We start from the raw sequence: 23016 nt of genomic DNA on the forward strand, positions 1-23016 counted from the left end.
TAAAAGAGAAATGGTATGGTACATGTCAACGGTGGTCACCGTCTAGTGATCCCAAGGGTGCTTCCAGCCCAACAAGACAGCACCATCCTTCTTGGCACGGTACATGAGCTATTTCAAAGGGGAAAAATAAGTTAGCACAATTGAACCGAGACTCAGATTATAGATGAGAGTCATACGAAGAACCACATGCTGGCGCCCAGAGCAGTGGCAGTAAAGCGATACAGCGGTCGGGCCGCGTGGACGTGGACCGGGTGGTGAGAGGGGCCAGCCATGACTATAGGAACATGTCATTGGTATCGGATATTCGTGTACTCCAATTGATGACCGGAACTTACTGTGTATGCAGGTTAAACGCTGGGCTTTGCGAAAGACGATCAAGATGAAGTCGAAAGCGGGAACTCGAGGAAGTGGCAGCCAGAACCACGTGACTAGTGACGGCACAAGCTCTCTTTCGTCTCTGCTTCAACACCTAAAAGACGTTCCCTCTTTGTCTGTGACAACTTGAGGAAATCAGACTTGAGTTTAATCTCTCCTATCCTTAAGTGAAATCCTGTGACTTGAGGATTAGGCGACGTGCTCTGTTGCCTTCTCTAGCGTCACCTCTGTCTCGACTCTCTCGAGGGACCCTTGAATATTAGCTCCGGCGATGCTAAAGTCCACTCCATGTTCCATTCACTCTCTTATCTGATCAGTGAATCATATTATGATTCCAGTTGCATACACAATCCGCCGCTCCTTTCCTATAACTCCAAACTCTACGAAACCAACCAACTGAATCCTACGATACCTGATTGATTGCTCGCGCGCAACCAAAAACAACGCCAACCTGCAGTGAACCTGTAGTGAACCTGACTACAAGAGTCCAGAGCTCCCCAATACGATCATAAGAAAGCCAGAATCACTGTGGTGTAGTGGGGAACCCAAACAACTCACAGAGGAACAATGTCTACACCATCATCAGAAAGAGATAGTAGTGGCCAACGTCGGTTCTCTGGCTGCTCAAATATCCGTGATTTTGAATTTATCGGAAAGCTTGGAGAGGGAACATTTGGGTATGTTCATATAAGATGCTGGGCTCCCTTTGGCAATCACTGACGCTCGGACAAGTGAGGTCTACAAAGCAAGATCAAAGAAAGACAATGCAGTGGTGGCTCTGAAGAAGATTCTCATGCACCATGAGAAGGAGGGGGTAAGTTCTCTGATTCTCTGATTCTCTGCATGTGAACTCCCTACTGACGCGATGTGAAGTTTCCAATTACTGCGATCCGCGAAATCAAGATCCTAAAAATACTTTCTCATCCCAATGTCCTTCAACTCAAAGAGGTGGCTTTGGAACGAAAGGGTAGGAAAGCTACCAGGGAACTTTGAACATGTGCTTAGATCACTAACGTCTTTTTTAGGAGAGGGACGGAAGAAGCCTAGTGTGTATATGGTAACCCCATATATGGAGCATGATCTTTCTGGTCTTCTAGAAAACCCATCGGTCCAATTCACTGAACCACAAATCAAGTGCTACTTGATGCAACTTCTGGAAGGTCTTCGATACCTTCATGCGGTATGCTTGAAGCTTTCTTGAGTGATGACAGGCAATTATCTGACGCATCTAATAGAACAGCATTTTACACCGTGATATGAAGGGTATGTATATCAGAATTCAAAGTCCTATGGACCCCAACTGACTACAAGATAGCTGCGAATCTTTTAATCAGCAATGGAGGTATTCTTCAGATTGCCGACTTTGGTCTTGCTCGACCTTTCGATGAACCCCCTCCACAGGCTGGAAAGGGTGGTGGAGAAGCAAAAAGGGAATACACAGCACTCGTGGTCACACGGTGGTACCGTCCCCCAGAGTTGTTACTCTCCCTGCGGAAATATACAACAGCTGTTGATCTGTGGGGTGTTGGGTAGGTTTGAACTTCTATAAGTATCCGTCCAATTCTAACAACTATGATAGGTGTGTTTTTGGTGAAATGTTCAAAGGAAAACCTATCCTTTCAGGAAATAGCGATCTCAACCAAGCGCAGCTCATTTTCCAACTTGTGGGTACTCCCACCGAGGAGAACATGCCTGGATGGAGCGCTTTGCCAGGCTGTGAAGGTGTGAAGAGCTTTGGAAACAAGCGCGGAAACCTCTCAGAGGTCTTCAGAGAGTAAGCCTGACTCATGTTACACATAAGGAGAGTTGCGATAGTTGGATACTAATCGTAGAACAGACAAGGCCCTATCGCTATCTCTCTGCTCACCGAGCTCCTTAAGCTCGATTGGCGAAAGCGTGTCAATGCCATTGATGCTCTGAAACACCCCTACTTCACCACACCACCACTCCCAGCTCGCCCTGGCGAAATCCCCTCCTTCCAAGATTCTCATGAACTGGATCGAAAGAAATTCCGCAGCCAGCGAGTACCTCAGCCTCCAGCCCCTGGAGGTGGAGCTGCAGACAGCGCCTCCAACGGAGGCTGGGCCAGCTCAGGCCCTCGGCCCGATTCTCGAAGCAGAATTCCCGGTGCTGCACGGGGTGGTCGCCCCAATACCTCTGGGCCACCAGGAAATAATCAACAACGACGCGGAATCTTCCCCCAATCTCAACAACGAGACAATGGTCTCCCACCCCGACCTCCTGTATCTACCCATCAACAGCAGTGGGATGGTAACCAAGCTGGCCGCGATGGTCGAGATGATTCACGACGAGATCGATTTAACCAACCCCGCCAGGGAGGTGGCGGTGGCGGTGGTGGAGGTGGAGGTGGAAATCGATTCTCTAGTAACGTTGACTCTTACGTACCGAACTATGGCAACGCACCTGACAACTCCCATGCTAATGCGGAAAGGCGTGGACAAGGTCGCCGCGATTACCATCGTGAACCTCAGCGCAGAAGAAGTCGAAGCCCTGGTTTTCGTGGATCGGCGTAAAGGCTGATTATCTTCACTTTTACTTTTTATCTTCCATTAATTTCGGCGCCAGGAGACATAGAAATATGTATTTTACATAAACAGCTTTGAGCGATGGAGTTTTGGGCTATCTGTCCTTCTTATTCGCAATACCAACGAAATTCATGTCTTAACCATTATGGTTATATTTCTAGCTTGCTATAGTTTTTCATAGGCTTGACTTGTATTCCAAATCTTTTATCATAGTGTGGTATTTTGATAACTCTGACTACATCCGGACCGGTACTTTTATCAATTTTTGATGGTGCAATGTGAAGATGAGATTATATCTGAGAAAAGTGTGTATGAAAAACGAAAAAAAAATTCTCAATTTAATCTTTTAATGGTCTTATATCATCTTAATATTCATTTTGGTGTATAACTTCGCCAAACACGATTCAATTGCATCAAGGACCTCGTTGAAAAAGTCCCCGGGGTTCATCAGATGGAGTGAGCCCCATCAGCTCATAACACGTCAAGTTGATTACAAACGGCTAAGTATTGCAAGCTTTTTTGTGTTCTAGTACAGGATGCGAGTCATAATTCGGGCTGGGAATCTTGGTTAGTTCTTGTCGTGTAACTGTCGGGATTGAAATTGTCTTACAGGAAAGGCTCTCAAGTCTTTCGTACAAGTCCTTGATCACAGCGGCGTTCACGTTGCTAATATCGGCCATCAGGTAGGCAACCTTTCTATAGTCAGTTTTGAGTTCCACGGGTTTGAAGATGAGAACTTACATCGCCTCTGCTGTCGGTCATTTGCTTGTCGACGTTGTGATCACCAATAATTTCGTTGACTGAAGAGTGTGTTAGAAAATGTTCCAAGGTGAATGAACTCGAACTCAATGAGCGTATTAATTATACATACCCTTGCGAAGGACACCGGGAATGTTCTTGTGGATGTAGACAACCTATAGGTGCGATTAGTTTTGTTACATATTATTTTCAGAGCAAGACTTACACGAGCGTGGTTGGGCTCGTCCATGGTCAAGGAACGCAGAGCCACCTCGGGCAAGTTAACAGCACCCAATGTGGTACCCTCGTTGACGTATCGGGTCAGGGCCTGGGCAACCTCCACACCAATGGCACTCTGAGCCTCCTCGGTGCTACCACCAATGTGGGGAGTGAGGATCAGGTTCTTCAAGGAGCGAAGGTCAGTGCCCCATTCGTTCAGCTCGCTGTTGAAGTAGTCGCCGTTGCCAGCAGGCTCGTTGGGGTAAACATCCAAGGCGGCACCAGCAACACGACCGCTGCGCATAGCATCAATGAGAGCGGGGATATCAACGATGGTACCACGGCTGGCATTGATCAAGTAGCTTCCAGTCTTCATCTTCTCGAATTGAGCCTTGCCAATCATACCCTTGGTCTCAGGAAGCTCGGGAACGTGGCAGGTAACGTAATCAGCCTGGCTCAGAAGCTCATCCAGGGTCTCGACCTGGCGAGCTGTACCCAGAGACATCAGGTTCACAACATCATAGAAGATGACAGACATACCCATAGCCTCTCCCAATACGGACAATTGGGCACCAATGTGACCGTAACCAATGATACCTGGAATGTGTGTAAGTCATTAGAACCAAATCAAATACATTTTACCCCAAGGTACTTGGTAACTTACCCAGTGTCTTGCCACGAATCTCCCAGCACTTGTTGCTAACCTTGTTCCAGGTACCATTGTGCATCTCGTTGGAGCGGTCACCCAATTGGCGGGCAAGAACAATGATCTCACCGATCACCAGCTCGGCAACACTGCGCGAGTTGCTGAATGGGGAGTTGAAAACGGCAATACCTTGCTCAGCGGCATATTGAAGGTCAACCTGGTTAGTACCAATACAGAAACATCCGATAACAATGAGGTTCTTAGCCTCCTTCAAGACTCGCTCAGTGAGCTTGGTCTTTGATCGGATACCGATGACATGAACGTCACTATCCAATTCCGGATATCCGAATTAGCTTTTTTTCCACAAAAAAAGTATCATTGAGACTCATATGGATAGAGTCCTACCGAATCTTCTCAATCAGTTGGTCCTCAGGAAGCGAAGACTTTAGGTATTCGACCTGGTAGCCTTGTTGCTGGAGCAATTCACGACCAGTCTGATTCACGTTCTCCAAAAGCAGGACCTTGATATCCTCTGTCGCAAAGGGCTTCAAGTGCTTGGCATTGAGCACGGGGATTGTTCGGGTAAGTGCTGAGCCGTGGCTGGAGGGAGAGTGGAAGGAAGCTGAAGGAGAGGTGGAGAGGTATTGAGCCTGAGCAGCAAGGTCGTCCTGGCGGGGACGAATATCTCTAGCGGAGGCCATGGCGGATGGAGGGGAGATAACGGGAGGAATCACGAAAGGGGAAGTAAAGCTTATGTGGAAAAAAGGGGGATTATAATAATAAAACCCTCTAAAAGATTGAGATGCGTCTCAAGAGAGAAAAAAAGAAACTGGAGAATGAGAATGACGGGCAATGGGGCAACTTATATAAGCTCACCGAAGGTCTCCGGAATCGGCTACTATGATGAGAGGAAGATACTTGGAGCGCTTGATGGGAGACTTGAAAGGGAATTGGAAAGGAAATATTTATTCTATTTTATAGGTCTATTCAAAATCTCGTTAATTGATATATGGGATGACTCATGGGTACCACTGGAGCCCTGGAGTCTGTAGAGCATTAGTAGTCGAGCTCCATTGTAGAGATCTAGGTATAACTTTGTATATATAGTGACATCTACCTAGGTAGATACTAGATGTGTATCTGCATATGAATGTTTGGAAATTTAACTTGAATTTATCAATCATAATGTCAAAGAGAAGTGATAGAATGTATTCAAAACGATAATATAAATTTAGAGTATAAACTATTCAACATAGAAGTTGATATAGATAAAAATTACATTTTAGATGGATGAGTCATGGGCTGGCGTGATCGAGGGGTTTTGGCGGGGCAGAGATTTTTTTGTCATAAAAATCATGTTTAGTAATAATAAATTTTCTATTTTTCTAATTTTTTCCTTTCCTTTTTCCGTTAGTTATAAATGATGTGCTCATCAAATGTCCACCAGTGGGGCTTATAAGGCTTATCACATGTAATTGGAAGATCTTTCTTCCGACTGCAAACAAGACAAACATACAAACAGTACAAACTACAATTCTACAACAGGAGCTATAACTTCTATTATATACTATCACCTTAGATTATATCGAGTACAGGCGTGGATATAATAAATGGCTAATGATTCTTCTTTTCGTCTGGTGTAATGACATATAAGATCTTAAGATCCAATTTAAACCTTGAGACCCTGCATCTTCTTGGCAGCATCATCAGCTCCCTTACCCTGCTTGGCCTTCTTCTGCGAGGTGGAGTCCTTGGGGAGTTCCTTGGTGTATGGGAGGAACTCGGGGTTACCAGGAATGTATTTCCGGAGAACCTCGGGAACCTCGATACCCTGCAATAAAAACAGTCAGCGAATATGAATGGAGATAAGGCTGGAAAAGGAAGAAAATGGAAACGAACATCTTCGCGCTGGTAGTTCTCGAGAACGCAGCAAAGAGTGCGCTCAGTAGCACACAGAGTAGCGTTAAGAGCGTGAACATAGGTCTTCTTCAGGTCGGTGGCCTTCTTCACACCGTAGCGGATCTCAAGAGCACGGGACTGGTAGTCAAGGCAGTTGGAGCATGAGACCAGCTCCTTGTACTCTTGCTGGAAGGGGAACCAAGCCTCCAGGTCGTACTTCTTGGCAGCCGCGTTGTTCAGGGCACCGGAAACGATGGCGACAACTTGGTAGGGGAGACCGAGGGACTTGTAGAACTCCTCTGAGGTGGCCATCATGTCCTCGAATGCTTGCCATGAGTCCTCGGGCTTTGTCAAAACAAATTGCTCGATCTGTAAAGGTGTGAGATTGGGTAAAGTCGATATATAACGGGGGAATCAGTTTACCTTCTCAAATTGGTGAACACGGAAGATACCCCAGGCATCCTTACCGTGAGCACCAGCTTCCTTACGGTAGCAGGTACTGTAACCAGCATACCTATAATCGATATTAGCATGTGATGTAGAAAATAAGATTTGGGGTTGCGGCTCACTTGATGGGAAGCTCGCTGTCCTGCAGCCACTCGCTATCATGGAGCGCAGACAGAGGCTGCTCTGAGGTAGCAATAAGGTACTTGTCTGTGGACTTGTCCTCGCTCTCAGTAACCTTGTACAGCTCCTCGTCAAACTGCTCCAGTTGGGCGGTCTTGGCCATAAGCTCCTTCAGCATGAACTGAGGAGGCTGGTTAGGCTTGTAACCCTTGTTGAAGAGGAACTCCAAGCCGTAGTTGACAAGAGCCAGGTTGAGGAAAAGACCGTAGCCAGTCAAGCAGTATCCACGGTGACCAACAATCTTCACACCACGCTCGGGGTCGTAACCGTCCAGACGGGTCAGAACTTCGTGGTGGGAGAGACAGTTCTCGCGCTGCATGGCAGCATCGGTGGGTGTCCAGGTCTTGATGATCTGGTTGTCATCCTGTAATCCAATAAAAAAAAAGTTAGAGCATTTCTCTTGATCCTCGATCGCTCTTTCTTTCCAATTGAAATGAGTCGCTGGATTAATATCTTACCTCGTTGTTGCTGACGGGGACAGACTCGTGAACGTAGTTACCAATAGAGCGAATCTTGCGGTCACGCTCAAGTTCCTTAGCAGCTGCGGCATCCTCGGCCTCCTTCTTCTTCTTGTCGAGATCCGCCTTCTGGCTAATCAGGTCGCTTGCATCCTCTTTGTTCTATCAGAGTGGCGCATATGAGTACTTGGGGGGGTTTTTTTTGCGGGGTAGAAAGCGCGGAAGACCAATATACCTTCTTCTTCATACCAATCTGCTTCATAAGGGCATTGAGCTCGGAACCGACTTGAGTCACGGCATATCGGGCTGATATTGGAGTTAGCTCTCATCGTCTCAAGTGTCTATTGAGTATATCAAGTTTGATAGGTCTTACCTTTGCGGGCATCTTCGTACAGTGCAATCACCTCGTCAACAACCTCCTCTGGAGCGAAACGCTTGCGCTGACTCTCCTTAATCTTCTTGGGGTCACCACCCCGCTCAGTGACAAAGTCATTCAGGTCCAACATGGTCAAAAATGGGTTCTAGATAGCCTAACGTGAGTCACTATAGGCGTGGTGGAGGGGTAGAGTGGGAAAAAGTGACCGCTCTAGGGCGGTCAAGAAAAGGGAATTATTTTGCCGCAACACTATATGTAGTTCAGTGGGGGTTGATCTCACTACTTTAGATAGTGATACATGTACTAGATAGTAAATAGTATACAAGTGTCTAGATGCGGGGCTCTAATTGTACTCAACTTTGGAAGTATAATATGTTTATATCTATACTGCTAAATGATTATCTATTACTAGTAGTCGTACTTCTACATACTTCATATCACCCAAAATGGAGCTATGCCATACGAATGTGTGCTCAATAGTAGTATCTACGCATCCAAGATCTATGCAAATAAAGGTCGACGAGGCCACATTCCATTACTCTATGCATGATGGTCAAATATACCAGTTGAAGTTTCCGGTCCTGGTCGCAAGATAAAAAGACCCCCACGATTCAATGCGATCCAAATAAAGCAATTCCAAAAAACCCATCCAAAGTTCCACCAAACAAAACTACCAAGAACGACAAAAAAAACATGCAAGAAGAAAATCGGGGGTGAATCAAAGTCCAAAAGGTCATTAGAGACGTCCGCAGAGGAGAAGCAAAAGAAAATAGTAGGACAAGGCTCCTAGATTTCACCATCCAGGTTAGTTGCAAGGCCAGCCATATAAATGAGTGAAAATATAACATCAAAATGGAACATACTTAGCAGAACAAGCGGGAAGGGAGAAGAAGAAACACACAGAAGGGATTGGACACACTGGGCTAGACTGGAGAGGTTTCCAAACTCGATCCCGCACTTGTATTCTCATTTCTCTGTCCCCTCCGAAAAAAAGCAAAAACCATGACGACATCTTCCTGAAGGATGTATGTCATATAAGCGAATGAATCGTTCTCAGGTTACATCAAGGCACACTTATTCCCTCCGGTTGGCTGCGATGGGTTCTGAGATTTCTCGATCTGACTGATCATCAAATCAAATGCCTTGGAGACATTAAAGTCGAGGAAGGCACTAGCCTCAGTAAAGGCACAGTTGAGCTCCTCTGCCAATTGACGTCCCTCTTCAGTGGAGACTTGTCGTTGTTCGGGCTTCAAATCGCTCTTGTTGCCTACTATCACGAGAGGCACCTCGTCCGCACCCTATTAAAGATATTGAAATAACTAATTAGATATTGGACCTGCATAGTCATAGAGATAGTGTACACTTACGAGGTGATTCAAGATCTTGTCACGAATGGTTCTGACCATCTCAAATGATTGCCGCGATGTCACCGAGTAAGCAATGATATATCCATGAATACCAATGAAGTGCTTTGAGTTCAAGATACTGTACTCATCCTAGATATGGACAAAAGGGGGAATAGAAGTCAGTTTTGTGAAGGCCACTCTGGTCCTAGGGAGAAAGTGGGTATACCTGTCCAGCAGTATCCACGATTTCAGTCGCATAGTCTTGGCCATTGTATTTGATGATTCGACTAAAGGTGTTCTCGATTGTGGGATAGTAACTCTCGACAAAGTGATGCTCGACGAATCGAACTGTGAGGGAGGATTTTCCTAAACAACTCATATGTTAATTCAATCGGCACAGTTCCACATGATGCTGATTCCAGGCCTTCATACCCACAGAGCGACTACCAACAATGGCAATCTTGCGTTGCTTTGGCGCAGCAGGCATAGTGTTGGATTCTGAAAAGGGGTAAATATGGATAGGAAGAGAGAGGGAGAATCAGAAGGGCAAGTACGATTAATGATGGAGCTCGCGGTCGGAGTGGCAAATCCGCGATCTGAAGCATTCGGAGAAGCTCGGTCGGTTGCAAACGCTGCAAACAGCTCCGATACTCGAGTCTGGGCCTTCGAGTGATCTTATTGATACTACTCCATGCAGAACATGTATATCTAGTATATTACTACAGATATGCCGTATAAGTACTGGTATTTTGTAGTTGGTTCACACTAATTTAAATTATTAACAACCTGTATTGTGAATAAAAGGAAAGAAAGGGTATCAATCATCCATGTAACTAAGCATTCCATCCGCCACCCAACTTCACTAGGTCCAGACGCCAGGGCTAAAAGAAAAAAAGAAAAAAAAGCTTATCGCCAAAACTAATATACAAATAGTGACAAAATAGATCAAGAATTCAAAGAGTCAAAGATCACTCAGATTGTTGAATTTGATTCATCAGTCCCTGCAACCGAACATGAAAGCCACTGGCTTCACCTTGCACTTGCACAGGAAGAGGTTGCAACTCCTGCTCAATTTTTCGATGATATTGTAAAAATTCATCGACAATAGACATGATCACTGACAATCCATTAGAGTGCAATGATTGTTTCACTTGAAAACAAGCACTAGCGTTGAGGCAGAGAGCCAAGAGAAGTACTGCCAAATACCCGATCGCAACGTTATGATGGACTTCTGGGACAGAATCTGCCTTGTAGGAAGTTAGTACAGCGATCGATAGGAAGAAACTGTTATTGAACATACCTTGGAAGTGGAATCGACATGAGTTCCAAATAACTGTAACAGTCGACTGAGTAGGGATTCGGTCGTATTCTCAGAACCGAGAAAAATGACACGCGACGTCTCACTTTGTTCGGTCACATTGATCAGCGCACCCAGCGTCAGGATCACTGTGTCTAAAGCACTGCTATCATTATCTTCGGCAAAGGAGTTCTGGGAAAGATCGGTAAAGTTGACCATGGCGATTTCGGCCAACTCATCTATCATCTTCGGTGTTGCAAAAGCATCACAAAGAACAGGGTAGCTGTTTGTGAGATTCAGAATCACTCGAATATAGAGTACTTGAATCCGGCAGCTCATGGTGTTTGCTGGAGGAGCGCCCTGGACAGAAAGGAGGCCATGAAGACTGGAGAGGGAGCTCAGGATCTCTTGGTGCTCACTCTGCATAGGGTTCCCAGAGGCAATGAGACTTTCCAGAATAGATAATCCCAGGATCAGAACCTGGGGGTTATTCGGTTCAATAGAAGATGAGGTGTCTGCGCTGGAGGAGCTGCTAGACAGGATGAGGCTGACCACTCGTCTCAAAAGTGGTAAGGAAAGAGTTGTGAGGTTCTCGCCTTTTTCTTGAAATGCCGATATGGTCAGTTTCAGACACTGCAGAAGTAAGAAACAAGGAGACAGTTTGGCCATATCTGCATCCAAGAGTAGTGTTGACCGGAACTGTAGAATGATGTTTTGAATGGATAGTTGCGTGGCCCTAGAAATTTTGTATCGTGGGCTTTTTGTTATTGTAGAGAGATCGTCTTGAAAATCTAGCAATTTGTTTGATAGATCCAACAACTTTGGCCAGGCAGCTGTGGCGAGAATGTACGGAAGAGGTTTTCCGAGGGAGCAGAGGGCATAGGCACAAAGGCCCAATGAAGAGGAAACCACGTCGAGATTGCTGGAGAGAATATCCACGAGCCTCTTGTCAAAATTACACTCTAAAAATTGACGTGCAAGTTTTGAGTCGAGAAGTTTGGTGCAAAGCTGCACGAAGGAACTGCATCGACCTGACACAGAAACATGAGGGTCCTCAATATCTTCAAAGATAGATTCGACGGCACCTCGATAACGGGCATTGCCGCCAACTTGGCGAAGTTCATGAATGCTTCGAACTGTCCCATCGTCATTTTCGGGTTCATCGATAGCAAAAAGGCGAGCCCGGGTAGCATCATCGACATGTCGTGGAAAAGGTTTCACCATAATATCATCAACCCCCAGAACCTCAGATCCGTTTTCCAAGAGAAGATCGTCCAAGAATGAACGCTGGCGAGCATAAGTGACTTTGGAGCCGCGTAAGTGAGGTGAAATGGTAACAGTTGAATCAGGATCATTTCCTGTAGTTTCATTCTGAGATTCAGCTGGCATTGGGGATAGCGCAGGTTCAACCTGTCGAGTAGTGATAAAAGAAGCAATTGAAGAAGACCATTCGCTGCTAGGTGGCTTATCCGGAGACGACCCATCAGCTTGACGTTCTCTGGTGCCCAGGGAGTCAATTAGTCGCCTGCGACCTGGAGTAATATTGCCTGGGGTTGAGATTCTTTGCTTTGGAGAGGCAGTGGACTTGGCGCTTGATGATATGCTCTGAGAAGCATGGTGCTCCGAGTCAATTTGGCTGGAAACCCCATTCTCTTCTGGCAAGACGACATCAGTCTTTCGGCGTACCCTTGGACTTTCAGGGATCAAATCCCCTTGTTGCTTTGTACCACTTGACTCAAGATTTCGCTTGCTCCTCCTGGTTGGAGGTTTGATGGTCTTCAATTCAGGACCTGCTGCGGTGCGTTTTGGAGCAGAAATGGTGCTTGGCTTGGGGTTAGGATTATCTATGGTATTTTGTGTGACTTGCACCTGTTCTTGATGAGGTGTTTTTCTTTGCTCCTTCTCGGCATATCGTCGCCGCTTTGCGCGTGGAACAAATCGCTGAGCTTCTTCGTCTGACGATGGCAAGTCATAGATATCTGCGCCTGAGGCGTCATTGGCTTGTAGGTGCTTCTTTCCTGGTCGCTCAGCCTCTACTGACTGACGCGGCGATCGGCTCTGGATAGAGCTGACTGCCGCAACACGCGCATTTGCGGCTTTTGAGTGTGGCTGGTTCTTAGCAGTGGAGCCATAGGTAATTAGGTGTCGACCTTTCGGTCCTGACTGCATTTTCGCTTCGTGGGCTCGTTCCAGTTAGCTAAAAGCTCCAAAATGAGAATAGAACTGATATCTGTGGAGCTCCTGTTGATCATAGATTGGAGCTGGAAGGGGGGTTTGTGAACGAAGGAGGCATCCCGCAGCAACCGCGCCGAGGACTTAAAAGTGGAGTCAAGTGAATGAAGTGGCACCACGGACTGGAAACAAAGGCAACAAATATAGGCAAACAAAGTCTCTTCTAAGAGAGTACCATATTCACTGAATTGATAGTGTCCTTTTTATAGCTAGGGAAGTTTTTAACAAGATTTCATTTCCGACTTTTAGGAAAGCAGCTCTGCTTATTCAGCGGAAAGGACAAAGAACCTTGGAACCTTCCAAAGTTGGAACCTACCAAAAACAGCAGGTGCGGAGTGAGAAAAAAGCACAGACAAGGAAGGCACGCCGCACGAGCTACAGATAGCGATAAGAGAAAAATCTCCCCGCTTTTTTTTTTGATCTTGAAACTTCCAAGGTTCTTTTTTTTTTGGTCCCGATCTCATTGTTTCCTTTATATTCTGTTGTTACACCCCCAATTTGAACCTAAAATGGCCTCCAAGGAATCTGTTCCATCACCGGTTCAAGAGGTTGGCTATCGCCCTGATGGCGAGAAGCCCACGGCTACTGTCTCTAAGGAAGTCTCTTATGAGAATGTCCACGTGCTGCCTCAAACCCCTCAATTGATTGCCCTTCTGACGTGAGAAAATACCCTACCCTATTTTACGATGAAGATGGGCAAGTCTCAGATTCCAATAGGATGATTCGCGACAAACGAACCGAGCGTGCAGATTTCATTTTTTACTCGAACCGAATCATTCGACTTTTGGTGGAAGAGGGTCTGAACCACTTGCCTGTGGTTGAGCAATCAGTCACTACCCCAGTTGGACGGGACTACTTGGGAGTGAAGTTCGAGGGAAAGATCTGTGGTGTGTCCATCATGAGAGCTGGTGAGGCTATGGAACAAGGCTTGCGAGACTGCTGCCGCTCGGTTCGCATCGGCAAGATTCTCATCCAGAGAGATGAGGAGACTTGCATGCCCAAGCTCTTCTATGACAAGCTGCCCACCGACATTGCTGATCGCTGGGTTTTGCTTTTGGACCCCATGTTTGCAACCGGTGCGTATTACATGTTGCCTTAGCCCAAGACTATACTGATGTATACTTCTATAGGAGGATCCGCAACCTTGGCAGTGGAAATTCTGAAGGAGAGAGGCGTTCCCGAGCACCGAATCCTGTTCCTTAACCTGATCGCTAGTCCCTCTGGTGTTGCTGAATTTGCTGAACGATTCCCCAAGCTGCGTGTGGTCACAGCATTTATTGACGCGGGACTTGACGAGAAAAAGTAAGTGATCACCATCTTTGGACTGTTTAACTTTTTTTATATTAGGATTGTATTGACTCGTTGCCAGGTACATCATTCCTGGATTGGGTGATTTCGGAGATCGATACTATACACTGTGATGTTATCGTTTCATACTGATCTGACTATTAAGAGCACACAATAGTTCACTAGGGTATAACAATATAACCCGAGAGTAGAGCATTCAAATGCGAAAACTTGAAGATGCATCCTGATCTGCCGAGAAAACTTCTGAAATAGACCCAACTTCTGAATGTCGCCTGCGACTAGATAGTATGAAAGGCCATGCCTTACCCCTCAAAACCATGGAAGGTCTGGAATGCAACCTTAAAAGATATTCAAGACAGAAGTAAGACTGGTATTCAATTCGCGCATACGCCGAAGTATACATCTGTATACCGATATCAAATGAATCTGGTCGAATGAATGCCGTTTCCCATACGCCGATTCGCCCTCGTAATCCCAGAATCAATAATCATCCTCCTCCTCAAAATCATCTTGTATCGCTGCCGGCCCTTGTTTGCTGCTGGGTGCGTGTGAGCCAACCGCCCCATCATCCTGGTTCGCTGTATCTTTGGCAACTGCGTCGCACGCGTCCACCCATTCCGAATAAACATCGACGGCGGCGGAAAGATCTAGAAGATAGTGAGTACGGTATGCGATGTCGATATTCGGGTCTGCGATTGACTTGCGACGTACAGTTGATGCCGGTCTGGAACTTCTGTCCGCAAACTTTACAAGATAGGTTACCTATGGCGAGTTTCTTCTCGATCTTGACGACGACGGAGTTTTCATGGTTGCAGAATAAACAGGGGAAAGTAGTCGCGAGGGGTTCCCGCTAGGAATCAAAGGAGAGTTAACATCTGTTGAAGCTGAACAGATTGAATTTGAATGCTACCTTTCGGGGCCCTTGAGGTGTACGGGATGACTTCTTGCGTTTACCCTATCGAGGATATGGATGAGTGATTTGAAGAGTCTGATTCAATGGAAGGGGAGTTTACCATTCTCCACGATCAGAGATGATCTCGGATTATAGAATGGAAAAGGGGTTAGAGTAAGAGTGAGGGGTGGGTTCGTGCGGAGAAGAGAAGTAATGATGGGGGAGAAGTGGCGCGCTTGCTCGGGCGGCTGTAGAAGGTTACGTGATCATGTGGAGGATCAGAGAAGTATATACGGAGTCTCCATACATGTCCTTATTGTAGGTTTCTTAGAAATATTTTTTCATAAAGAGCTACTAGTAGTAAACATCAGTGATGCTGGATACCTGTTCTAAACAAATTTAATAACCTTGGAATTGATTAAAAGAGTATATTATAAACCGAGGATAGATCAACATTGTATGAGATATCTTATAGTGAGTCATAGATTTCTTAGAGTAAGTGATAATAGTACAGGTACAAAATAAGTGTCAAGGATATTTCTTCTGATATGGGGAATGTAAATGAGTAAGAGAAATGCAATTATTACACCGTACCTTGATGATCAGCAATAGCAAAATACTATTAAAGAGGACCAATTTACTGTTTAACACGACAATATGTAAAGAAGTCTGGTTGACCAATCACAATTCATTGCTTAAGTGAGAATTTCTCTTGTGTGTCACATGACTCGATGACGGGGGGCAATGGCTGAGTCAGCCATTAAGTAGGGCCCGCTGAGCTCGCTTAGCCGAGTTTTCTGTGGGTTTTTCGATTTCAAACCCTCCCGTCGAGCCGTACAGCGAGAATCTTGAAACCCTCCCGAGCGCGTGTGGTGCGATACCTTTGTCTGTCTTACAACACTCAGATAGACCCGACTCGCAATCATGGCTGTTGGAAAGTATGTGTCTACTCATCGCCTCTATACAAGCATGGCATTCATCATGCTATTATTTAATTCGCATCATTCGCTAACACTCCATCTTCAGGAACAAGCGTCTCTCAAAGGGTAAGAAGGGTATCAAGAAGCGCACTGTCGACCCCTTCACCCGCAAGGATGAGTACTCTGTGAAGGTTAGTCTCAATTGGATTTTCTACTGCAATGATCGTCCGAAAAGAAATACCTGCTAACTTTTCATCACTAGGCTCCCTCCACCTTCCAGATTCGCGAGTAGGAACCCCTCCCTCACACCACTCTCCAGTCGAACGATTTTTTTTTTCTGCAAGAAACCTGGCCTGGTTCGTGTACGCTAACACGATGGAAATCTAGTGTCGGCAAGACTCTGGTCAACCGCACCAGCGGTCTGAAGAACGCCAACGACTCGCTTAAGGGCCGTATCTTCGAGGTCTCCCTCGCTGACCTCCAGAACGATGAGGACCACTCCTTCCGCAAGGTCAAGCTCCGCGTCGACGAGATCCAGGGCAAGAACTGTCTTACCAACTTCCACGGTCTGGACTTCACCACCGACAAGCTGCGCTCCCTGGTTCGCAAGTGGCAGTCCCTGATTGAGGCCAACGTCACCGTGAAGACCACTGATGACTACCTCATCCGCCTGTTCGCCATCGCTTTCACCAAGAGACGCCCCAACCAGATCAAGAAGACCACCTACGCCCGCTCGTCTCAGATCCGTGCTATTCGCAAGAAGATGACCGAGATTATCCAGCGTGAGGCTACCAGCTGCACTCTCTCTCAGCTCACCCACAAGCTCATCCCCGAGGTTATTGGCCGCGAGATTGAGAAGTCCACCCAGGGCATCTACCCCCTGCAGAATGTACGTCCACCATTCCCACCCCCAGGTTCTTGGAGGGGGAAGAAGAAAAGGAAGGATTTGTTTGAATTTGGCCATGGTCTAACATGATATTTCTCTACTTTAGGTCCACATTCGCAAGGTTAAGCTGCTCAAGTCCCCCAAGTTCGACCTGGGTGCTCTCCTCGCCCTCCACGGCGAGTCCGCAACTGATGACAAGGGCCAGAAGGTCGAGCGTGAGTTCAAGGAGACCGTCCTTGAGACTGTTTAAGGGTTTTTCATTTTCAAGTCGTGTCAGATACTGGTCAGCCATGGCAATTATGACAACCATTGTCTCCTGATCGATAGGAAAACAAAAAAAGTTCATGATATGTATGGCAAAGGAGTATCTCTGGTGGAGTTTCGCTCAGGTCTTAAAGGTTCCTAATCTGCATATATTTGCATGATGCTAGTTTTCCGATGTAGCAACCTTGGAACTAAGGTAGAAATGCTTGTAAATATGTAGGATCTTACGGTATTAGTAAATATCGAATAGTACCTAGACTTGGAAGAAGCTATGCAGTGATCGTCATATGCTGTACTCCACTTCCATGCCGTCTTTCTGCGCTATGCTTTATTCAAGTTTTACCCCAGATTTCTATATATGCTACAGTTGACAGATGTTCATGCTTAGACTGCCCCTATTACTGCTTTGATTGTGTACATGTGGTACCTTCAATGTTCACTGGCATGTATCAGAACTCAGCCTAACCCATTACTAGTACTTGTAGTAGGCAGTACTTCTATGTTTTTGGTGTGTCTCTATCTTTCCTTCAAGTTTTCTTGATAACACAGCCTCCTTATGACGGTACTGAGTTCAGCTCTGCTTCACCTTACTGAATTTTAAAGGGCTTCAAGACTCTAATATGACTCTGGTTTTGTTGGGGAAAAATAACTAGGTGACTGGCTGACACAATTTGCCTGGAAAAATCGAAGGGAACTCCGAGTTTTAACAACCTGGTATATCCGAGCAATCTATAGATATCGCCAGATCTAATTTGCAGGCAACTTTGACACTAGTTTCTCACTGAGCGCAGTCGAAGAGCTCGCATTTGTGATATCAAGGGATCAAGGGTACTCAACTCGGCCCCAGTCTTCTGGCGAACCCAACCTCGCAGCTCCACGGCTGAAAGTGAGTCCAACCCGTATGCCATGAGAGGCTTCCCAGGCTCCATCTCCGTTTCCAGTCGTAGAATCTTGATCAGTTGCATCTGTAGCAACCCCAATGCCGCCTTATTGTTAGCCGCTACATCTGCCTGAGATGCGTGTAATAGGTGCAAGGCTTTGATTGCCCCGGTCGTGGGATCATCCTGCCCTCCATTGTGGTCGTTCACACCTGCACTGCCAATGCTATGATTACTGAAGTAAAAGCCAAAACGTGCTTCTTCCTTCAATTAGGCACTGTTGTTTGCGGTAAGCGGGTAGGCTATGCCTGTGATCAGCTGGGTGCTGTTGAGGCTGCCGCGAATTCTTTGTTGCTGCTCAAGGATGGAGTGGGAGAGAATGCGACGAAGAGTGCCTTCATTGATAGGAACCCACTGGCTGCGATCGAAGCGCGCCTCGAGTGCGCCACCTTGCTCTGCTACATATCCCACATCCTCGATCAGGCCGAGGTTGATGGTGTTAGCGCGTAAGCCAGAAGCGTTACGGTAGCTGGCGAAAGCATCGAGGAAAGCATTGCCCGCTGCATAGTTCGCCTGCCCTTTGTTGCCGATGACGCTGGAGATACTGGAGAGCATTGTGAAGAAGTCCAGGGGTTGAGCTTGCTCGGACTGGGCCGCGAGCTGCAGGTTCCAGGTACCAGCTACCTTCGCATGGATGGAGTTGATGTAGTCGTCATGGGTCATGGTCTCGTAAGGTTTGTCCTGAGCAGATTAGAGAACGAAGTCAGTCAAATAATTCATAGCGAAAAGAGCACAAGAATATAAACCTAACATACCCGGAGAACCATAGCACCTTGTACTAAACCTGCAACGCGCCGAGGTTGGATAGACCGGAAAATCTGCCGCACAAAGTCTAGATCCCCAACATCCCCTTTGGCCTCAACGATCTCGCATCCATACGCAGCGCAGTTGGCATGTGCGCGAGCAGATGCTGGATCCTGAATACCACTCCGGCTGATTGAGATGATACAACGGGCTCCATGTCGAGCCAGATGCACAGCCAAGCTGCCGCACAGACCATGAAGTCCTCCCACAATAAGGTATGCAGCTGTGGGATCGAGTTGCAGCTTGAGGATGGCCGGTCGTATAAGCAGCTGGAAATCGGTCCCCTCTGAAGGGCCGGAGATGACGATCTTGCCCATGTGCTTGCCGCTGCGAATATAAGACAGTGCGAGAATAACCTCCTCAAAGGGGAAGCGAATGATAGGGTGGATTGGACCAACATGACCGCCGTTTAACAAGTCAAATATCTCACTCAGAAGATCTCCGATCAACTTGTTTGTGATCTCGCGAGTGTAGGACAAATCAACAGCACGGAAAGAGCAATTGCGGTCAAAGGGCTCCATGGCAAGGCTGCGGTCGACGATATCTCGCTTGCCAATCTCCACCATGATACCTCCATCGGCAGTCAACCGCCAGGATTCGTCGAGGAGCTCCCCGGTCAAGGAGTTAAGGATGACGTCCACGCCGCGGCCATTCTTCTCCCGGCGAATCTCTTCAGCAAACCGGGTACTGCGCGAGCTGAACATACGATTCCCGGGCAGATTGAACGTGCGCGCCAAAAACTGAGGCTTTTCTTCAGTGCCGACGGTGACAAATACATCGCACTTCTTGTGCTGCGCCAGCTGTATAGCAGCGAAGCCCACTCCGCCGGCTGCGGAATGAATCAAGACAGACTGGCCTTCCTGGACGTTGGCCAAATGGTACAGTGAGTATATCACTGTCAAATAGACCAAGGGGATTGTTGCCGCTTCATCATAGCTCATTGAGTCGGGGATACGATGGACTCTCTCAAAGGGACACTGTACACGATTCGTGTACGTGCCACTTCTCATAGCAGCTACTCGATCACCTATCTGGCGTTCTGTTTGCAGGCCTGGCACAATTCGGTTTATATACCCGGCGCATTCGCATCCAATGGTATGTTCATTCTCGGGTACAATTCCCATTGTTGTGACCACATCTTATTTATTGAGATTAATACCCTCGTATAGCTAGATAGAGAATTGTAGGTTATTTTACCTTGAAGTTAACACCCACAGCCATGACCTCAATCTCCACCATACCCGGTTCCATCGGCACCTCGCCGACTGCCGTTTCAAACCAGGTCAGACTCTGCAAAGTGCCGAACTTCTCCGCCTGGAGACGCACCTGGGCTGGGGTCTCATGGAAAGATTTGACTACCGGTTCAGACTCCTTGCCGTCCTCAGCTGCCTTGAAGTCGTTCACAGCACGATCTGGCACTAGGCTTTGCATCGAAAGAATACCGTGACGCTCAATGTACTCGGTCTCGCCATGCGTCCCGTCAAGAATCCGCTGGAGCAGCCGATCAATCGCATCACTTGTAGCAGGACTGGTCGCAGACTGCAGACTGCACATCAAGTGTGGTGAGGTTTGCCTGTGGATCCTCACGACGAATTACACGGAATAGACCTTGCACCAGTGCGTTATCGGGATCAGACACCTTTGATTTCTGTCCTCCCTAGGTGACCCAGAGCAGGGGCTGGCCGGTATTGATAACAATTTTGAGCGCATCCCATTGGGATTCGTTGATCTTCGTCAGCACTGGCTTGAAGAGTTCATCGAGTACCATCACAACCGACTAGGAAGTATTGTTATTATCTGCCTCGGCTGCGAGTTTTGTGATGGGTATAGTCCGGATAGACCAACCCGATGGCTTAAGTAGGGTTTTGAGCGTAGATGGCAGGGTAGGCGAATCATCATGGAAACGGGCTATAATGAGTCACTTTTTGCGTGGGCTACTAGACTTTAGAACATTGACTAGAGGTCTCTAAAGATGAGCTTCACTATGTCTGGCGGGCTTGGAGGTGATTTGGAGTACCTAGCTAAAGTATAAAAGCCCTTTTAGCTTTTAAGATCCTGTCTATTTATCTATAATATATAGAAGGATTATATCTGATCTATTTGCTTAATAAAGTCAAGTGATAAAACCAGATCTAGACTTTTTCCAAAGAGATAGCGAGAAATAATATTACCCTATTATTATTTAACTCTAACTTAGTGTGACGGGTTGAACCCGATGAGGGCTTATCAATCCTTGACAAGCCTGACAGACTACAATGTCTAATGCAGTAGGCGGTCGCCAATGGGATGTATCAACAGGTCTGGTTTTCTCATTCTGATAATTACGCACATAAATTCTGCCTGGAGATCACCTGATCGGTCATGTGATCCATTCTGGTTCGACCAATCAGAGCTCTCCATTCAATAGTGGTTTGAACTAACCCAATTGGGCTAGTTCTGCACCCGTGTTCTGTCAAAGCCCAACCCGCTTACATAATCATACGGCCCCACACGTGGCCATGGAACGACATATAACCCCACAATCATGTGTATGATAGCTTCCTCTTCCTTAAGCATGAATGTAAACTGCATGTCGGCCTATATCGTTCTGTTTCAGTCTTTACAGAGCCCTTCACACTTAGCTACTATTTTAGTTTTTAAGAATTAATTTTAATAAATAGAGAGAGACTAATTATATAATAAAAATAGAGCCCTATTAATAGGATAGTGTAACGGGTTGAACCCGACGAGGGCTTGTCAATCCTCGACGAAGCCCAAAGCCACGATCACGTACGGTCACGTTCGACGACAGTTGACCACGGACGTCTCCGCTTACAGCCCCACACGTGATCTGCGGAAAGACATATATACCCCATCATGTACTATAGCTTCCTCTTCCTTAAGCATGAATGTAAACTGCATGTCGGCCTATATCGTTCTGCTTCAGTCTTTATAGAGCCCATCACAGCTAGGGTATCTTACTTATTGTCAGCAATTCAGGCTGATTCTCTGCCTGAATTCCTGGGACCAAAAGTGGCTCTTTTGGTCTAAAGATTGTGCTGACTAATTCATCCCGCGATCAAACATTTTGTTGCGGAATGAATGGCTATTGTTTTGATCTGATCCATCAGATCAAAGATCATCGTCTCTCGTCCGAGAAGATTCGCAACCCGAACCCCGTTGTTGAGACCAATGGTTACAAGATGAGATGAAAGACTTGATCATTTCGGATTCCGTGGATCTTTCATCCCATGTTCTGAGACCTTTGGTCTTATGTTTATCTGTTTAGTCTAATGTTCTATAAAACCTGATCTTACCCCTTAGTTAGTTGGGCATCGAATTCAATCTTTTTGGGATCAGTAGTATCTTTGTTTGATTCTTTCCTTCCATTCCATCCTAAGTTTGGATCCAGCTTGGTCGTATGTCATTCCATCTGATCCGTGTTGTCTGATCTTTTGGTCTTATCTTTACCCTTTCCTCCCAAGTCCCCTGTAACTTGGTATCCCCTGTTCAGCTGACATCCTCCGCGTGACGTCATCACCTTTGGTCTGTCCCCGATACGCTGAAAATAATATATTATTCTCTAATTTAGATATTCCTATACTAAGTCCTATAGTATTTTTTTGTCTATAGTAGTGTCTTTAGCTAGTTTGGTTTTTCTGGTTGTTTCCTATAGTCTAATTTTCCTTAGTAGTAGATTATATAGTTATAGTTATAGTATCCTACTATTACTATACTAGAGTATCTTAGGTATTAGATATATCTATTATATAAATAGTTTAATTCGCTATATAGGTATATTGCTTTAAACCTTCTAATAAAATCCCTTTAAAACCTTTCTTTCTACTAAGGTTCTTTATGTTTCTAGCTGTTTGGTTGGTATCCTTTTTATACTTTCTGTTTAATATACTACTTATAGATATTATTAATATAGTATCTTACTATTTATAACTTATAATATAGGTATTACTTATAATCTATATATCTATAGTTTATCCTAAAACAAGGGTATGTCCCTCTATTCCCTTTACTATCTGTTGTAGTATCTTTAGGAGTTTCTTAAGGTAATTCTAGGAGTTCTAGTAGGATTTCTGGGACTATTTCTGCTCCTAGGCTTCTGCTGCTTACTCCTCGGAGTATCTCTATTAGTTCCTAGGAGTTGATAGGTTGATTCTAGGGACTGTGCTAGGTCTATCCTTAACTCTTAATTTTGTTTCCTAGGATATTAATATCCTCTTCCTGGTTGTTCTATTTAACCTTAGGGAA

The 23016-nt window shown here is 46.0% G+C and overlaps 10 protein-coding genes across 10 annotated transcripts; 3 read left to right on the plus strand and 7 right to left on the minus strand.

Annotated features, from left to right (window-relative positions):
* Positions 1-42: 42 nt before the first annotated feature.
* N7483_001727 (uncharacterized protein) lies at positions 43-272 on the minus strand (the record flags this gene model as incomplete). Its single annotated transcript, XM_057085164.1, has 2 exons — positions 43-108; positions 177-272. The coding sequence occupies 2 exons, from the start codon at positions 270-272 to the stop codon at positions 43-45; spliced, it is 162 nt and encodes a 53-aa protein (XP_056951313.1).
* A 670-nt stretch (positions 273-942) lies between these two features.
* Positions 943-2909, plus strand: N7483_001728 (CDC2/CDK family serine/threonine-protein kinase; the record flags this gene model as incomplete). The annotated part of the gene is made up of 8 exons (XM_057085165.1): positions 943-1052; positions 1108-1189; positions 1249-1342; positions 1401-1555; positions 1611-1638; positions 1691-1904; positions 1955-2149; positions 2213-2909. 8 exons carry the CDS (start codon positions 943-945, stop codon positions 2907-2909), a joined length of 1575 nt encoding a protein of 524 aa, XP_056951314.1.
* A 538-nt stretch (positions 2910-3447) lies between these two features.
* N7483_001729 (D-3-phosphoglycerate dehydrogenase) lies at positions 3448-5225 on the minus strand (the record flags this gene model as incomplete). Its single annotated transcript, XM_057085166.1, has 7 exons — positions 3448-3476; positions 3532-3613; positions 3663-3721; positions 3793-3835; positions 3886-4475; positions 4543-4850; positions 4930-5225. The coding sequence occupies 7 exons, from the start codon at positions 5223-5225 to the stop codon at positions 3448-3450; spliced, it is 1407 nt and encodes a 468-aa protein (XP_056951315.1).
* Positions 5226-6193: 968 nt separating this feature from the next.
* On the minus strand, positions 6194-8014 carry N7483_001730 (serine--tRNA ligase SES1; the record flags this gene model as incomplete). Its single annotated transcript, XM_057085167.1, has 7 exons — positions 6194-6355; positions 6424-6792; positions 6847-6937; positions 6993-7414; positions 7509-7670; positions 7744-7814; positions 7882-8014. 7 exons carry the CDS (start codon positions 8012-8014, stop codon positions 6194-6196), a joined length of 1410 nt encoding a protein of 469 aa, XP_056951316.1.
* A 928-nt stretch (positions 8015-8942) lies between these two features.
* On the minus strand, positions 8943-9717 carry rhbA (Rheb family small GTPase rhbA; the record flags this gene model as incomplete). Its single annotated transcript, XM_057085168.1, has 4 exons — positions 8943-9182; positions 9252-9380; positions 9457-9596; positions 9663-9717. 4 exons carry the CDS (start codon positions 9715-9717, stop codon positions 8943-8945), a joined length of 564 nt encoding a protein of 187 aa, XP_056951317.1.
* Positions 9718-10198: 481 nt separating this feature from the next.
* On the minus strand, positions 10199-12696 carry N7483_001732 (WAPL family protein; the record flags this gene model as incomplete). Its single annotated transcript, XM_057085169.1, has 2 exons — positions 10199-10477; positions 10531-12696. 2 exons carry the CDS (start codon positions 12694-12696, stop codon positions 10199-10201), a joined length of 2445 nt encoding a protein of 814 aa, XP_056951318.1.
* Positions 12697-13268: 572 nt separating this feature from the next.
* On the plus strand, positions 13269-14180 carry N7483_001733 (uracil phosphoribosyltransferase; the record flags this gene model as incomplete). The annotated part of the gene is made up of 4 exons (XM_057085170.1): positions 13269-13417; positions 13477-13835; positions 13890-14061; positions 14129-14180. The coding sequence occupies 4 exons, from the start codon at positions 13269-13271 to the stop codon at positions 14178-14180; spliced, it is 732 nt and encodes a 243-aa protein (XP_056951319.1).
* Positions 14181-14547: 367 nt separating this feature from the next.
* Positions 14548-15083, minus strand: N7483_001734 (transcription elongation factor 1 family protein; the record flags this gene model as incomplete). Its single annotated transcript, XM_057085171.1, has 4 exons — positions 14548-14714; positions 14779-14917; positions 14978-15022; positions 15081-15083. 4 exons carry the CDS (start codon positions 15081-15083, stop codon positions 14548-14550), a joined length of 354 nt encoding a protein of 117 aa, XP_056951320.1.
* A 750-nt stretch (positions 15084-15833) lies between these two features.
* On the plus strand, positions 15834-17015 carry rps1 (40S ribosomal protein eS1; the record flags this gene model as incomplete). The annotated part of the gene is made up of 5 exons (XM_057085172.1): positions 15834-15897; positions 15986-16070; positions 16142-16167; positions 16267-16768; positions 16872-17015. The coding sequence occupies exons 1-5, from the start codon at positions 15884-15886 to the stop codon at positions 17013-17015; spliced, it is 771 nt and encodes a 256-aa protein (XP_056951321.1). The 5' UTR covers positions 15834-15883.
* A 1162-nt stretch (positions 17016-18177) lies between these two features.
* Positions 18178-20325, minus strand: N7483_001736 (type I polyketide synthase; the record flags this gene model as incomplete). Its single annotated transcript, XM_057085173.1, has 3 exons — positions 18178-18648; positions 18723-19748; positions 19969-20325. The coding sequence occupies 3 exons, from the start codon at positions 20323-20325 to the stop codon at positions 18178-18180; spliced, it is 1854 nt and encodes a 617-aa protein (XP_056951322.1).
* Positions 20326-23016: the final 2691 nt, after the last annotated feature.

This window comes from Penicillium malachiteum, assembly GCF_028827825.1.
Source record: "Penicillium malachiteum strain IBT 17515 chromosome Unknown utg000001l:1.0-8184562.0:1.0-8186909.0, whole genome shotgun sequence".
In the NCBI taxonomy this organism is placed as follows: domain Eukaryota; kingdom Fungi; phylum Ascomycota; class Eurotiomycetes; order Eurotiales; family Aspergillaceae; genus Penicillium; species Penicillium malachiteum.